Source organism: Bos indicus x Bos taurus, chromosome 16, assembly GCF_003369695.1.
Source record: "Bos indicus x Bos taurus breed Angus x Brahman F1 hybrid chromosome 16, Bos_hybrid_MaternalHap_v2.0, whole genome shotgun sequence".
NCBI classification, from domain to species: domain Eukaryota; kingdom Metazoa; phylum Chordata; class Mammalia; order Artiodactyla; family Bovidae; genus Bos; species Bos indicus x Bos taurus.
This window is the reverse complement of record NC_040091.1, coordinates 45,889,277-45,903,689: the sequence shown is the minus strand read 5'-3', so window position 1 is coordinate 45,903,689 and position 14,413 is coordinate 45,889,277. Positions and strand designations below refer to the sequence as shown.

Here is a 14,413-nt window from a genome sequence, read left to right as displayed (position 1 = left end):
GAAAAAAACTAACAAATTCTAAGATGAAGGTAATAGAAGTATAATCCCCACTTAACTGAAGGATATACTTAGCTCAAGTGCATTTTATTCTAGTGAATTGTCTGTTTTATTGAGTGACATTTTGGTGATTTATTTATTTATATTTATAGATTCAAGTTTTTTTTTTTAAATGTCCCATCACTGTAATAAACTTTTGGCTGGACATTCTCATTTTGCTCTCAGAGTACACTTGCTGAGATTAGTTTCTGTTGCAGAAAGCATTATATTGTTGCGTTAATAGCCATTTTGTAAAGAATTAGTAAAATATATAGAACTCTGTTTTAATGGGTTTCTTCAACTGTCTCCTAGCTTCTCTGACTCTCTGAATTTTCTTGGCTCTTTATTTTTTATTTCTTTCTGGTTCTTGTATGTATTTTGAAAGTATATGCCTGAGGTGAAAATGGCAGCGTTTCTGTCATGATTTAACCTTATTGGAAACGACGTCCTTTGTTCTGTGTCTCTTTAGTTGAGGAATGAGCCAGTTCTTTGTGTTTATAAATGCTGGCTGGTCCTTGGCAAATAAACAGACAAAACCCCCAAAACACTGAAACAGCAACAACAAAAAACAACCGCCCAAAACTCAGAGTACAGATTGAGCATGTTGGAAAATGTGTTCTTTAAAAAGTTGTCCAGACAGTGAGAACTTAATATGGGTGAGAATTTCTTTGGAAAAGTCTTCTTTGCTAGGACTCCAGTGACTTGTTGGTCTTGTGACAGTGAAACCTTGTGTGTTTCTTATTGTAATAATGTAAGTCACCTGTGTGGGCATACAGTTTTCTTTCCAATTTCAGATTGAGGGTAGGGTGTGTGCTAGTTGTGCTTCTAAAATTTGGGTAGTATAGGACTTTTGAACATTGCTTGTTTATTTACTGCTCGTCATTTGGAAGAGGACTCTCTTTCTCTGCCCCTTGCTGTGAAAGTGCTAGTTCTACCACTGATGGATTTATTTGGGGTCAAAGACCGCCCTTCCCCCACCCCTCAATTTTCGCTTTTATTGGTATCTACGAATCCAGTCCATTTGTAGTCCTTGAAGGACTCTCTTTGGGGCCCAGGAAGGGGGCTAGGAGAGTGTTTTGTTTCTCAAATTTCAGCTTAAGCCAGTCTTTTGGGAAAAAATAAAAAGCTACTCACGTCCCATGGCCTCTAGAATCTGGAGCAGAACTGTTGCGTCAACAGACCTCCGGTTAAGTAGGCAGGCATCAGATTGTGTCTCTGGGAAAAAGGAAGTGTGTCCCAGATAGCAGCTTCCGGGGCAGCTCCTGGTTGTCGCAGCGGAATCTGTGCTTCCCAGATGTTCTGGCCCCAGTGGTCTCTGTTCAGTCTCTCGGTCATGTCTGACTTTTTGCCACCCCATGGACTGCAGCACGCCAGGCTTCAGGAATTTGCTCAAACTCGAGTCCTTTGAGTCGGTGATGTCATCCAACCTTCTCATCCTCCGTCGCCCCCTTCTCCTCTTATCCTCAGTCTTTCCCAGCATCAGGGTCTTTTCCAGTGAGTCGGCTCTTGGCATCTTGTGGCCAGATTATTGGAGCTTCAGCTTCAGTATCAGTCCTTCCAATGACTATTTAAGGTTGATTTCCTTGAGAATTGATTGGTTTGATCTCCTTGCAGTCCAAGGGACTCTCAAGAGTCTTCTCCAGCACCACAGTTTGGAAACATCAATTCTTTGGTGCTTAACCTTCTTTATGGTCCAACTCTCACAACCGTACATGACTACTGGAAAAATCATGGCTTTGACTGGATGGAGCTTTGTCGGCAAAGTAATGTTTCTGCTTTTTAATATACTGTCTAGGTTGGTCATAGCTTTTCTTCCAAGGAGCAAGGGTCTTTGAATTTCATGGCTGCAGTCACCATCCACAGTGGTTTTGGAGCCCAAGAAAATAAAGTCTGTCATTGTTTCCATTGTTTTCCCATCTATGTACCATGAATTGGTGGGACTGGATGCCATCCATGGTCTTTGTTTTTTAAATGTTGAGTTTTAAGCCAGCTTTTTTACTCTCCTTTTCACCTTCATCAAGAGGATCTTTAGTTCCTCTTTGCTTCTGCCATTAGGGTGGTGGTGTTATCTGCATATCTGAGATTATTGTTATTTCTCCCAGTAGTCTTGCCCTCTTTTTACTTATTAAATTACATTCTAGGGGATCCTCTTGACCTAGGGATCGAACCCTGGTCTCCTGCATTGCAGGCAGATTCTTTACTGCCTGAGTCACCAGGGAAGCCCTAATTAGGTGCTAGGGTCCTTGAATATTAGAGGCGTGGTAAACTCCTTCCTGATAGCCCTCCCTTTCTCAAATAGCAAACACATGTGAAAAACATCGGCTAAAATCCTTCATGGATTTTCTTTAAGTCACCTAAAATGTCATTACTGGCACAAATTTATTCAAATTGTCAGAACTTGTAAGTGCTTGGGTGGAGAGGGTTCTTGTTTGTGCTTTTACTTAGGTTATATTCAGTTTCGTGGATTTATTTGTGGAAACGTGGATTTATTTGTGGAAACGTGATTGGTTGTAGTGCTTACAGGACCTCAGAGAGCAATTCCTTACCACTTGGAGAATCAAACCACGTTGGCCTAGACTGGTGTCTGCAGCTTGCAGTGGGGGTTAAACTGGTAGAAAGTTTGGGCTAACACGTTTTTCCTGAGTCTGTGAATTTTAGAAATGATTTAGAAGACTTTTGAAAAGCATCTATAAGTGCTGTCTCCTCTTGTTGTCAAGAAGTTTTAAAATAAATGCTTGTGTTTTGGTAATGAAGGGGTACATATATTGGATCTGAATGTACCTTTTCTCATTTTTAATGGGAAATATTTTGATAAAACAAAACTTGGCTAATGGTAAACTTGCTGACTTCTTGCCTTTTCTTATAAACATGCTTAAAGTGGTCTGAATAACAGTGCTACTAAAACAGCATCTGCATTGTTTTGATGGGGTATTGATTCCTTCTGTAGTGTTCAAAATTGCTTGCATGCCTCCCAGCAACAAATTCATATATGACAGACTTTACTGGAGAGGAGCATCCCAGATAAATGAAAGGCTAGTTTACTTTTCAGTAGCTCTGAAACTTTAAAATAAAAGTCGTGTTTTTAGAAATGTGGCCTTGAGGCACTAACACACTTGTATTTAGTGCATGAAGCTCTGCCAGTTATTTCTTAACAAAACCTAATCAGGGGGAACAAAAATCCTTATAGAGTTTATTTATTGATAGCTCTAAGCCACCAGAAAGAATATCCTGTTCCTCTTAATAAAATCCTGTAGGGCAGTTGTCTTTATTTTAATAGGAAAGTATTCGGGAAATTTGATTTTATCAAGGTAAACTCAAATGTTAGATATTGTAAGATTGAAGCTAACCTTGGAGGCTGGAAGAGGGAATGGTACTTAAAGTTCTTGCTAGTGATGCTCCCTTTTCCCCTCTTAGATAGAGAGGCATTATTTCTATTGCCTGTTACAACTCACTGTACAGCAAGAAGCGAAGAAATTTGATTGGATCCTTAAATCAGGAAATGTAGTCTGCTCAAGTTTAGTTGCAGAGAGAAGACTGAAGATCATTAGTAAATAAAATAGTAGTCATTTTATTTACTAGTGAAAGGAATATGGAAATTATTTACTGTAACTCCTAATTGTTATGCTTGCTATTGCGGCAAAGTTAAGTGTGTTTGTCATGATTTCTGTGGTGGCTACATGATGCAAAACAAAACCTTGGCTCTTTCTGTCCTTTTAAGGTTTGTTAATGTCCTTTTTTGTTTGTTAATGAGGGAAATGAGTAAATAATAACAGAAAATTGAGGCCTCAACTGTCATACACTTTTTTCCATTGTTAAGATATTCCTTATGTCAAGCTTCTATTAATTCTGTGTAAATCCAGTAGAGATAGCAAGTTATTTTGCTTAAAATGTCTTTTCCCCCCTGTGCAGTGAGAGTTGAATGTGAGAACAGATCTTAATAGATATAGTTACACAGTTTATTTTATCATGTATCACTTTATTGCTGTCTTCTAGAACATTGTTATACTAAATGTTCCAATAATGGAAATTTTATGCAGCTACTTCAAATGAAACAAATTTGCAAAAACTCAATTTTGGAATTCATTCCTTGAGGAGAGGGAAAAAAAAAAACTCACCATGCTGTGACCAAATTAGATTTCTGATATGTTGGCAACTTAACAAACAGTGTCATTTCCCGAAAACGGGGCTTGGGGTCCAGTGGAAATGTCAGTACTTCAGTCACTTGTAATGGGGGATATTTGCGGTTTAATATGATTGAATGGTTAAATTTTTATTTAAAAATGGTAATTAAAATTTGGTTTTGTACCTAATTAAAAATGGCTCGACATGGACTCAGCAGTGACTGTGTTCAGTTACAGGGGGCATCTTCTTTTCAAGAACTTGAGTTTGATTCTGGGAGGTGCGAGTTTTACTTACTGGAGCTCCTTTGTTTTGCAGAGATCATGATGCAGCCGTCCTTTTGGATTTCTTTTTAATAATGTGTGACCCTTCACCTTTGATCCCCTGACCTGCATTACCTTGGTAACCATTTCATTTTTTAATTTAATTTCATTTTTTGATTTTGGTGTACAAGCTGTAACATTTCATCTCTCAGAGTGTAACACGCTGATTTCCTCAAATAGAGATACCCCTTTGAGCGATAAACTTGCAAAATGCTGTCTTCGTTTTCTGTATTAAAATTCATTTCAGTTTTAAAAATAAAGTGTAATCTGTGTTTTCATCCTTTTAAAATTTTAAGTTTAATGAGTGCATTTTCCCACACAGTATATTTCCTCTTCTATTCATGTTTTGCAGTAGCCAGATGAACTTGGTGTTCCCATGTAACTTGCACACACCTCAGACACCCACATCTCCTCCCCACACCACTCCCATCCCTACCCCTGTGCCCCCGCCCCCCTCCCTTCCTCATGGTCACCACACACACCTCCCCACCATCACCACGGTCACCACACACCCCTTCCTTTGCAGATTCACTCTCCTTCTTTCAGAAATGGTGGCAACTTGAACTTAACTGGTCTCCGCTGCCACGTTCTACCACCTCACATGACATTTTATATTCTCAAGTGTTGGTAGAAGAAAAAGTTTAGCCCTTGAATTCCACGTATGGGCTGGAAGATAAGAAAGTTGTCTCACTCCCAAAATTCACGTTTCCCCCTTCTTCAGTATTTTATCCTTTATTTGAGATGTAAGTTAAGAGTGAATGACATTTCTAATGTGATCAGATGTGTCCTTTGCTGAAACCTGGTTAGTCGGCTCTGATGGTCCATACACCAGACTGACTGCTTTATGCCGCATGCTATTTCGTGACTGCTTTTCAGACAATGCATTTGCAACTGTATTCCACTTTTCAGAAAACTCTTATTCAAAAGCAAAAGAAAAACCCTGAAATTTAAAAATAAAAGTCAAACTTAAGTTAATTCTTTCAACTGGCAAGATATTCCTGAGAAATCATGTTCCTTAAAAAAAAGAAAAGAAATCATGTGACATCTCGTAGCATGGCCTGCTGAAGCACAGATTATTTTCTAAGTGTCTCATTATTTTATTCTCCAACATTTAATGCTGATGCTTTAATTGCACACAGCTGAAGCTGCTAAATGAGCACTGAAATGGATTTAAGTCCTCTCTGAGCTTTGTTGATACCTATAAAAGTTTATGTCATTCATTAGAACCACAAATTAAAATTAGTTGTAGTGAGCTGCTCATTGGAGATCGGAATGCTCACGAACACTTTTTCAGGCCTCCTTGCTCGTCTTTGTCTGTTACACTGAACGTACCTGGGAAACTGCCCTTGGCTTGTCGGGTGTCTTTTCACAGAATTGCAGAATGTCAGATCTGTGAAGTATGAGTAGGTAAAACATCCCATGATTACAGAGCCAGAAAGGGCATGAATGTTCCAGGAGTGGGAACAGCTTACTTATCCAACCTTGCATTTTAAGGTGATTTTTTTTTAAATAATAATGCTTTCAGAGTTGTGTGGGAATGTTTTCCAGGCTGCATCCTTTTATTTGTTCCTCTCTAGCATGAGAAGAAGGATAACGTGTGGCTCAGAGTTTACTGAACAGACATGGCAGGGCTGGAGGGGCTGTGAGCGGTGGGCTGATCCACTCTCCTTGCTAAAGCAGTCCTATGCCTGCCCGACTCCCTAGGGGGAGCTGGCTGCTGGAGCCCAGAGAGTCCCAGCTCCCTGTTGACAGAATCAGGGCCTCTTGACATTTCTCCGAAGGCTGCCAGGTCCTCTGGAGACAGTCAGACACTTTAAGTCCAGTAGGAGCTGAGGAGGCAGTTAATAGGCACCCAGGAGAAATGTCTTTATTGTGATAATTTTTATTTTGCAATATAGTCAGAGAGAGCTGGTATACATACGGTCACATTTGTTACCTATTGTCAGTGAGCAGCGCTTACTTGGTTAGTATTTAGGAATTCTAGTGAGTTGTAAGTCACCTGGATGTCGTTTTTGTGAGCATGAGTCGGTGAGAAAACCCTAGGCTAAGAGTCAGAAGACCTGCTTTGGACCGGCAGGGTCTCTGGATGTGCCAGGGGTCTCTTGTGAGGTAGCGACGCACAAGACTCAAAAACTCAAATAGAAAGACTTCAAAAGGCTTTCATGTTGTGGTTGAAATCAGTGAAATCATTTGTTCCACTTAATGTACAGGGGTTTGTAGAACATTTCATTGATTCGACTTCAGTTTTATCCTGTGTGAAACATGGGGACTGTATGTCTCCTACTAGCTTTTTAGGGTTGTTGGCAGGATAAATGAAAATGCATGATGGACACCCTGGGAGCCCAGAATAAAGGTGTCTTTGAAATCGAACCTCATGCGAGGGCTGTGCTCTTGGCAGCCGCAGTCTTTATGCTGCGAAGACATGGTAGTGAGAGCTCTGGTGATCGGTCGGGAGCTCGGCCGCCTTGCGTGGAATCCTGCCTCCCGCCTTGGCCCTTCGCAGGTGGCGTGGCGGAGACCATCATCTAACCTTTCTGTGCCTCAGTTTCCTCCTCTTTAAAATAGAGTTGATGGGGCTTCCCTGGTGGCCTAGCAGTAAAGAATCCGCTTGTAATGCAGTAGACATGAGTTCGATCCCTGGGTTGGGAAGATCCTCATGGAAAATTTGCCTTGCACAAAACTGGTCCCCGGTGGCAAAAAGGTTGGGGACCACTGGTTTATGGGAATAACCAGTGCTAGTTCAGATGCTTCAAGTTAAATCTGGGTTCTTAACCAGTTAACAAGACAAGTTTAGATAATTAAGAGCCTGTTGGCCCTTTAATGATAGGTTCTTTGGTTTTGGCTAATTTAGGCTAAATTAGGAGACACACGAAAGACCCGTGGGCGAGACCCCCATCTTTTGCTTAGTCAGCACTTGCTCGTTCTCTCTTAGCTTCAGTCAGCTGTCTAGTGAGCTGGAGAGTCAGAAAGCGTTGAGAGGCTTTTGCTTTGCGGTGAGAGGCTTCAGTGCTCCATCCTCAGGAGAATAAGGAAGAAGGAAGTCACTGCTGTGTGTCAGGTTTCCCCAAGTGTTTCCACATAATTACCTGCATTTATCTATGAGGTCCATGGTGTTTGTTAACTCCGCCTGGCCCCTGAGAACACCGATGCACAGGCAGGTTAAATGAGCTCCTTTGGGGTCACCCCTAGTGAGTCGCAAAAAGAGTCCAGGACTTCAGTCCAGGTACTGCCCTTCCAGGACCCGCTGCCTTGCGTTTGCTGGCAAACCTGGCGGCTCCCCTGGCAGGAAATTCTGCCCTCCTCTGCACACATTCCTGTCCCTCAGCTACCAGCACCCCTGCCTTGGTCAGGCCTTCAGTGCCCTGGGCAGGAAGGCCCTGCCTTCACATGGCGCCTGGAGGGGCTCTGGGCAGTGGCTTCCTTGCTCTTGCTCTGTACCACACATCCAGCTTTAAATCGTGGAGCCCTGACCCCATCCCAGTCTTGGGGCTGCCAGTTCAGAGAAACCGTTGATCAGCAGCGTGGAGAGACACGGGATGTTTATGGTATTTACAGCAAGGCATACCTGGAACTGATGTGTGCACATGTGGATCTTCCTGTTGTTGAGTTGCAGTGTAAACTACAGTGGCCTTTATGGGTAGTTTGGTGGTTTACCCACCAGCCGCCTTCCTGTGGGAGGAGAGAGTCCATCTGACCTCAGTAGGAGGTAGTCTTCTGAGAGCGGGCATCTTACCATCACAGAAACTAGGTTGGAGATTGCTTGTGGGGCAAAATGAAGCAGTGGGTGGTCTCTCCTTTGCCTTTTCACTCTCTTTTCTGTCCCTGTCTTGTGTGCATTTATTCTTCAGTCCCTCCTTTCCTCTCCTCCCCACCCCTTCTCTTTCGTATCCTCACCCTGTTTCACTTTTTCTCCATCATGTACCAGATACTTCTGAATGTATCTGTCATCAGGCTTTAAACACTTGAAATCCTGCAAGGGGCCTGGTGTTTCTCGTAGTTGATTCGATGTGTCCTGGGACTTGTCTTTCAGAGGTGAAGGTGCTCCCTGAGTCACTCCAGAAGTTGTCAGATTTTGTTTGTGATCGTCAGCCTTGAGTTGGGTGGTATATCTCGGGTAGGTAATTTGGCATGGCTGTCTGAGAAGCGCCATCACTAACTGGGACCGAGTGCGGGGCAGTGATGGACTGGCCCCTCTAAGAGGCACCTGCGTCCAGCTTGCAGTGTGTTTGCTGCTGGAAGGTCTGAGGCCAGGTGTCAGGGCCCCCGTTTGGTGCTGAGGAGCTGCTCCTGGGGAGGACAGGCCCTCCCCAGAGGCCTTTAGCCCACTCAGTTGTGCTGCCCGGGGTGTGTGGGTGTCCTGTGGCCATGCCTGTGGCCTGTGTGCCTTGGGAGGTGACAGGAAGTGCCCAACCCTGGTGGGTAGGGTGGTGGAGGAGGGGCTGAGGAGACCACTTAGGGGCAGTTCTGATGGCATTTAACCCCTCAGGAGGCAGTGAGGAGGATAAGAAACATGGTCCATCTGTGGAAGATACTTTTGCCATTCTTCAGTGAACATCTGCCCTCGTCAGCAGGGGGGTGACCACTGGCTGAGGCGGCGGTGGGGTTGCTGCACAGTCAGAGCACGTGGAATGCAGCTCCTGTCTGTTCTCATTGGCGGTTGTCCTCTCCCGGGAAACGGGGGCCCTGGTTGCCATGGCAGCCAGGTGACACGCCTCAGAATCACAGGCTTTAGACCACGGGACAGATGTGAGTGCCCGCACAGCACGTGGATGGTCAGCCTGTGATGCCCCAGTCTTCCCCTCTCTCCTTACAGATCCTTTGGAGTGTTTTTTCCCCTCTCAGCCCCTTGTTTCTCCCCGTGGGAGAAGCCAGAGGACTTTTCTCCTCCTTCTGTAGTGGTGGGAGAAGGACTGACAGCGAGGGGGGCAAGTTGGTGGCAGCATTTGACTCTGGGTTTCTCTTACCTGCCCTGGCATGTATTCCACCGTCTGACACGAGTGCTGGCATGTAAGAGACACCCAGCCAATGTTCACTCTCCTTTCAGCTCTCATTAGCACAGGTAATTAAGAACAGGAGCTGATAGACAGCACATATCTGTGCAGAGATATATCTGTAATTAAAGTTTTAATTAAAGAAACACCAGACCAGGCAGATGGTTCTGATGCCCGCATCCTGTAAACCAAACAACCACGGCTTTTCGATCTTGCAAACAAGCAGAGCAGAGTAGCGACAGCGCTCCCAGAAGTAGACCAGAAGGCAGAGGTCGTCTTATTAACTAGCCACAGTTGAATCTTGGTAGCACTCTCTGCTACACCAAACCCAGAGATAATCATCACAGTTTGAAATGGAAATTCAGTACATCGAAGTTATGTCCCAACCAAAGCCTTTAAGCCTCCAGTCAAGGGCATTACCAGAGCCCAGCTGGTATATCACAAGGCATGTGGTTTTGTGCTAGATCACAAAAGCTGACAAAGTGTTATTTGGGATCATCAGCTAAATACAGTATTAAATTAGAGAGCTACCATCCTGACTGTTCAGGTTTGGCTCCCTGTGTAGCAGGGCAGGACAGAGCTGGGACGGATGTCGCCTGCCTCCTGTGTGTCCTCTGTTCCGGGTCATAGTGACCTCAGTGGCCAGCCAGCTGCAGAATGAAAAAAATGAAACCATTCCTGGGTTAACAGGAAAAGATGAATTTCAGGTCTTGTCACTTCTGAGAAAAACCCGCCCCCAGGCTGTGTCCCTGTCATTAGGAGGCAGGAGCCACCTAGGAGGTGGGCAGGCAGTTCACTCTGACCTCTGGGGTTCTTCCCCCACCGACCCCCCTAGTTTCTTACCCTTCCTCATAATCACTTACGTATCCAGGCACATGGTTTTCTGACATTCATTGCAGGGAGGCACTTCTACACCTGAATTCTCTGCTAATGGACATAGATGTGTTTTTTACCACCGACATCTCACTCACTCGTTCCCACTTGGTAGAACCAACACTAAAGGTGTTCATTTCTTATTTCATGGAGAAGCATTTTAAAGGGTCAGGAGAGTAGTTGTCTACTCTGGCGGGTGACCATGTTGTCCTGTGTCTTTAAAGGAAGTAGGATTCTCACTGGAAGAAGAGCCATGTTACACCAGAACATGTATGAGTGTTAATATCTTCCCATTAAAGGCCCGTCCCCAGGATGTTGGGACTCGTAGTACTTTAGCTCATGTTAGTACTGTTTATCAGTCAGAACTCAGTCATCTTAGGAGAGCTGCCGTATCCGTGGTACTGTGGTGGTTGTGAGTGTTGGGGATGTGTGATGGGTGGATGGAAGTTTTTTTTTTAACCACCGTTTTGCTCAGGAAAGACTTTCATTTGATGAGATGTTCTTTTTTTAGAAGTCAGTTAAGTGTCAGCTGCTTTGACTAAATAGTCTTTTGTGCTTGTGCCCAGGAAGTGTTGTTAGACCTGTACAGAGCTGTGCTGCTAGGCATTAAGTTGGTGTTTTACTTGTGGAATTGGAATCCGACTATGGGGTCTGTTTCTTCTGTAACTTGGTTAGAGACCCAAACACGTGAGCCCTGAGTATACAGCACAGTTTGTGATTATAAGAGACTTTCTATGAGTGACACTGCTGCCCCTCAGAGCCTGGCTTTGAGGGCTCACGTCCAGGTTTCACCCTGAAGAAAAACACCAGCAGCCCACCTGGAATAGTCAGGGTTTTTTTCTCTTGCTGCGGTGGGTTTTTAAGGGAGTTTTGCTGTCCCCGATACCTGTTTGACGTTGGGGGCTAGGGGAGTGTTCTCCACTCCTCGAGAGAGACTTAAATTCAAAACATTTATCCACTCGTCCCATAAATACTTACCCAGTGCCTAGTAGCAGGCACTGTCCTAGGTACAGGAGTAAAGCAGTAAACAAAGCGAGGCCTGCTTTCAAAGAGCCTCTTTTCTGGTTGGCCAGGAGGAGTTACAAACAAACAAACAAAAAGGTGACAGTGAGTGACTACATACCCCACACTGATGGCCCCATCAGCGCTCAGAACACTGAGGAGACAGGCGCTGTTACTGTCCCTGTTTCACACAGAGGGAAACTGAGGCATGGAGAGGGTAAAAGTAACTCACCCAGGGTCACAGTACCAGTGCTGTTGGCAGTCCAGCCCAGGTTGTCTGCCTCCAGGTTTCATGAACACTGTGCCATCTTGTTTGCCTGTTAAAAAATGGCCTAATCTGTTTATTTCTACCTGAATAAAGAAATACTGTATGATAAGTGCGACAAAGAACAGTGAATGTTCTAGATGTTGACGTGGGTGTGTGTGCACATGGGTGCTGCCTTGGCTGGTGTGGCGGGAGCAGGTGTCTCTCCTACGGCGATTTGAAGGAAGTGGCACTGTGATTCATGTAGATATCCGGGCGGAGGGTACTCCAAGCAGTGGGAATAATAACAAAAGCAAAGGTCCCAGGGTAGTTGTGGGCTCAGCAATAGCAAAGGAGAAGCAAAAAGGCCTCTGTGGTCGCACTGGGTAAGGACAGTGGAGGGGCGCAGATGAGGTGGTTGGGCCTTGTAGGGCGTGGGCAGTTCTTTGGTTTTACTGAATCAGAAGAGGAGCCAGCCAAGAATTTTTTTTTTTTTTTTCAGCCAAGAATTTTTGAGCAGGAAAATGACATGATTAAAACGATCACTTTGGGAGTTTCCCTGGTAATCCACTGGCTAAGACTCTGAGTTTCCACTGTAGGGCGCACGGGTTCGGTCTGCTCGTCAGGGAACTAAGATTCCAAATGCTGCATGGCTTGGCCAAAACTATATATATATATGTATGTAAGGGGATCACTTTCCATGCAGTGCAGAAAGTAGTTTAGGGCAAAGGTTGGCTTACCTTGGCCCCAGGGCCAAATCCAGCTGCTGCCTGTTTCTGGGCAGCCAGCAAACCGAGGATGTTCTTTACATTGCTAGAGGGTTGGGAAAGAAGTAAGATGACTAAGAATATTCTGTGACACATGAAACTTATATGGAATTCAGGTTTCCGTGTCCGTTCAAGCTCCAGTTTTATTGGCACAGAGCCACGCTCACTTGTCTGCGTAGTGTGTGAGGCTGCTTTCAAGCCGCGACAGCCAAGTTGAGTAGTTGCAACAGAGACCATCTGGCCCACAGAGCCTGAGATATTTACTCTCTGGCTCTTTAAGAAAAAGTTTGTTGATCCCTGGTTTAGGGGGGCCAGGGATGGAGGCAGGGAGACTCGTGAAGAGACTGTTGCAGAGGCCTGTGGTGGCTCGTCTGGACCAGGGCAGTGAGAAGCGGTCAGATGCTGGATGCATTTCAGGGGAAGAGCTGAGTGGTTGTCTGCAAACATGAGGAGTTGGGGATGATGCCAATGTTTTTGCACCGAGCAACTGGAAATGCAGTTCCCATTCACTGAGATGGGGAAGACTGTGGGAGCAGCAGGTGAGGGAGATGGGCGAGGAGACACCCCTGTGCTGTGTTAAGGTCACGATGCCATGTGGATAGGTGCAGTAGGCGGGCAGTTTAGAGGAGGGATTTCGACTTGAGCCAGGCTCCTCACTGTTGTCAGTGGATCGAAGGGTTGTAAAACTCTGGAGTAAATGGAATCTGGTAGGGGGTGTGTATGGATGGAGCACAGGGGTACTCAGTGATGAGAGGAAGGGGAGAAGGGAGTGAAGGAGGTGAGAAGGAACTCCACGGAGGGAAACCAGGAAAGTAGAGTGTCCTGGAGGAGCGTGTGTCAAAGCAGAGAACAAGGTCGTTTGTGTCAAACCTTCTAAAGTCAGATGAGATGCAGGCTGAGAGCTGACCCTGGGCCTGGCAGCGTGGGTCACTGGTGACTTTGATAAGAGCCAGATGAATGAAATGGCAAGGGTGTCACTGACTCCAGCTGGTTCAAGCACAAACGGCAGGAGAGGAAGCAGAGCAGGTGCTTTGGAAGCTGTGTTTTCTGCTGCCCCAGTGTGGGCTGGGAGGATGCGGAGAGCTGGATTTGACCTAGGTTTGGAAGTCTGCCTGGGGAGTGCTGACGGGGGAGGGGCAAGGAAGCCAAGCACCCGTGTGATGGTGGGTAGTGGCCTCTGGACCAAGCAGAGGGCAAAAGTGAAGCGTGAGTAAGAGGAGGGGCAGCAGGAGGCCCTGGGTCACTGCATTCAAGGAATTGTTGTTTAGTTGCTCAATCATGTCTAACTCTATGCAACCCCATGGACTGTAGCCCACCAGGCTTTTCTGTCCATGGGATTACCCAGGCAAGCATACTGGAGTGGGTTGCCATTTCCTACTCCAGGGGATCTTCCTGGACCAGGGATCAAACCCACCTCTATTGCATTGGCAGGTGGGTTTTTTTTTTTTTTTTACTGCTGAGCCACAAGGGAAGCCCATGCATTCAAGGAAGTAGGGCCATGGAATTGTTGGAGTAGGGATAGTCAGAGTGGGATGCTTGAACTTGATGTTGTGAAGGGGTGCAGTTGTGGTTACCATCAAGGTCTAGAGCAGTGCCGTCCAATAGAAATATAGTGTGACCGATGTGTAATTTGTGATGATCTAGGAGCCATATTTTAAAACAGTATAAAGAAGTGAAGTTAATGTTAATAATATTTTTATGTAGACCCATGTATCTAGAGTATTATGTGAATTGAGGGCAGGAGGAGAAGGGGATGACAGAGGATGAGATGGTTGGATGGCATCACTGACTCAATGGACATAGGTTTGGGTAGACTCTGGCAGTTGGTGATGGACAGGGAGGCCTGGCGTGCTGCGGTTCATGGGGTCGCAAAGAGTCGGACATGACTGAACGACTGAACTGAACTGGACTGATGGTCAATATAAAAATTGTTGAGGTGTTTTGTCTTTATTTTGTACTTAGTTCAGTCTCAGCACACCTCAAAAGCCACATGTGACTTGTAGCTACCATACTGGATAGCCTAGGTCTCGGAAATGACGATGGAAGTGCAGTCTAAGG

At 45.2% G+C, this 14,413-nt stretch overlaps 1 protein-coding gene across 13 annotated transcripts in view; it reads left to right on the top strand.

The window, feature by feature from the left end:
• The window catches only part of CAMTA1 (calmodulin binding transcription activator 1), a 993,257-nt gene that overhangs the window by 79,533 nt on the left and 899,311 nt on the right, over positions 1 to 14,413 (top strand). Inside the window, exon 3 of one of the 13 annotated variants that reach the window (XM_027565022.1) lies at positions 4,474 to 4,557. The exons of 11 other annotated variants lie outside the window; for them this stretch is intronic. Coding sequence is in view for 1 of the 2 variants with exons in the window: in XM_027565026.1 (XP_027420827.1) it covers positions 4,474 to 4,482 (9 nt within the window). In the remaining variant the exon portion in view is untranslated. Of the gene's footprint in view, positions 1 to 4,473; positions 4,757 to 14,413 lie in introns of those variants that run through there. One more of the 13 variants, XM_027565026.1, reaches the window with a different exon arrangement.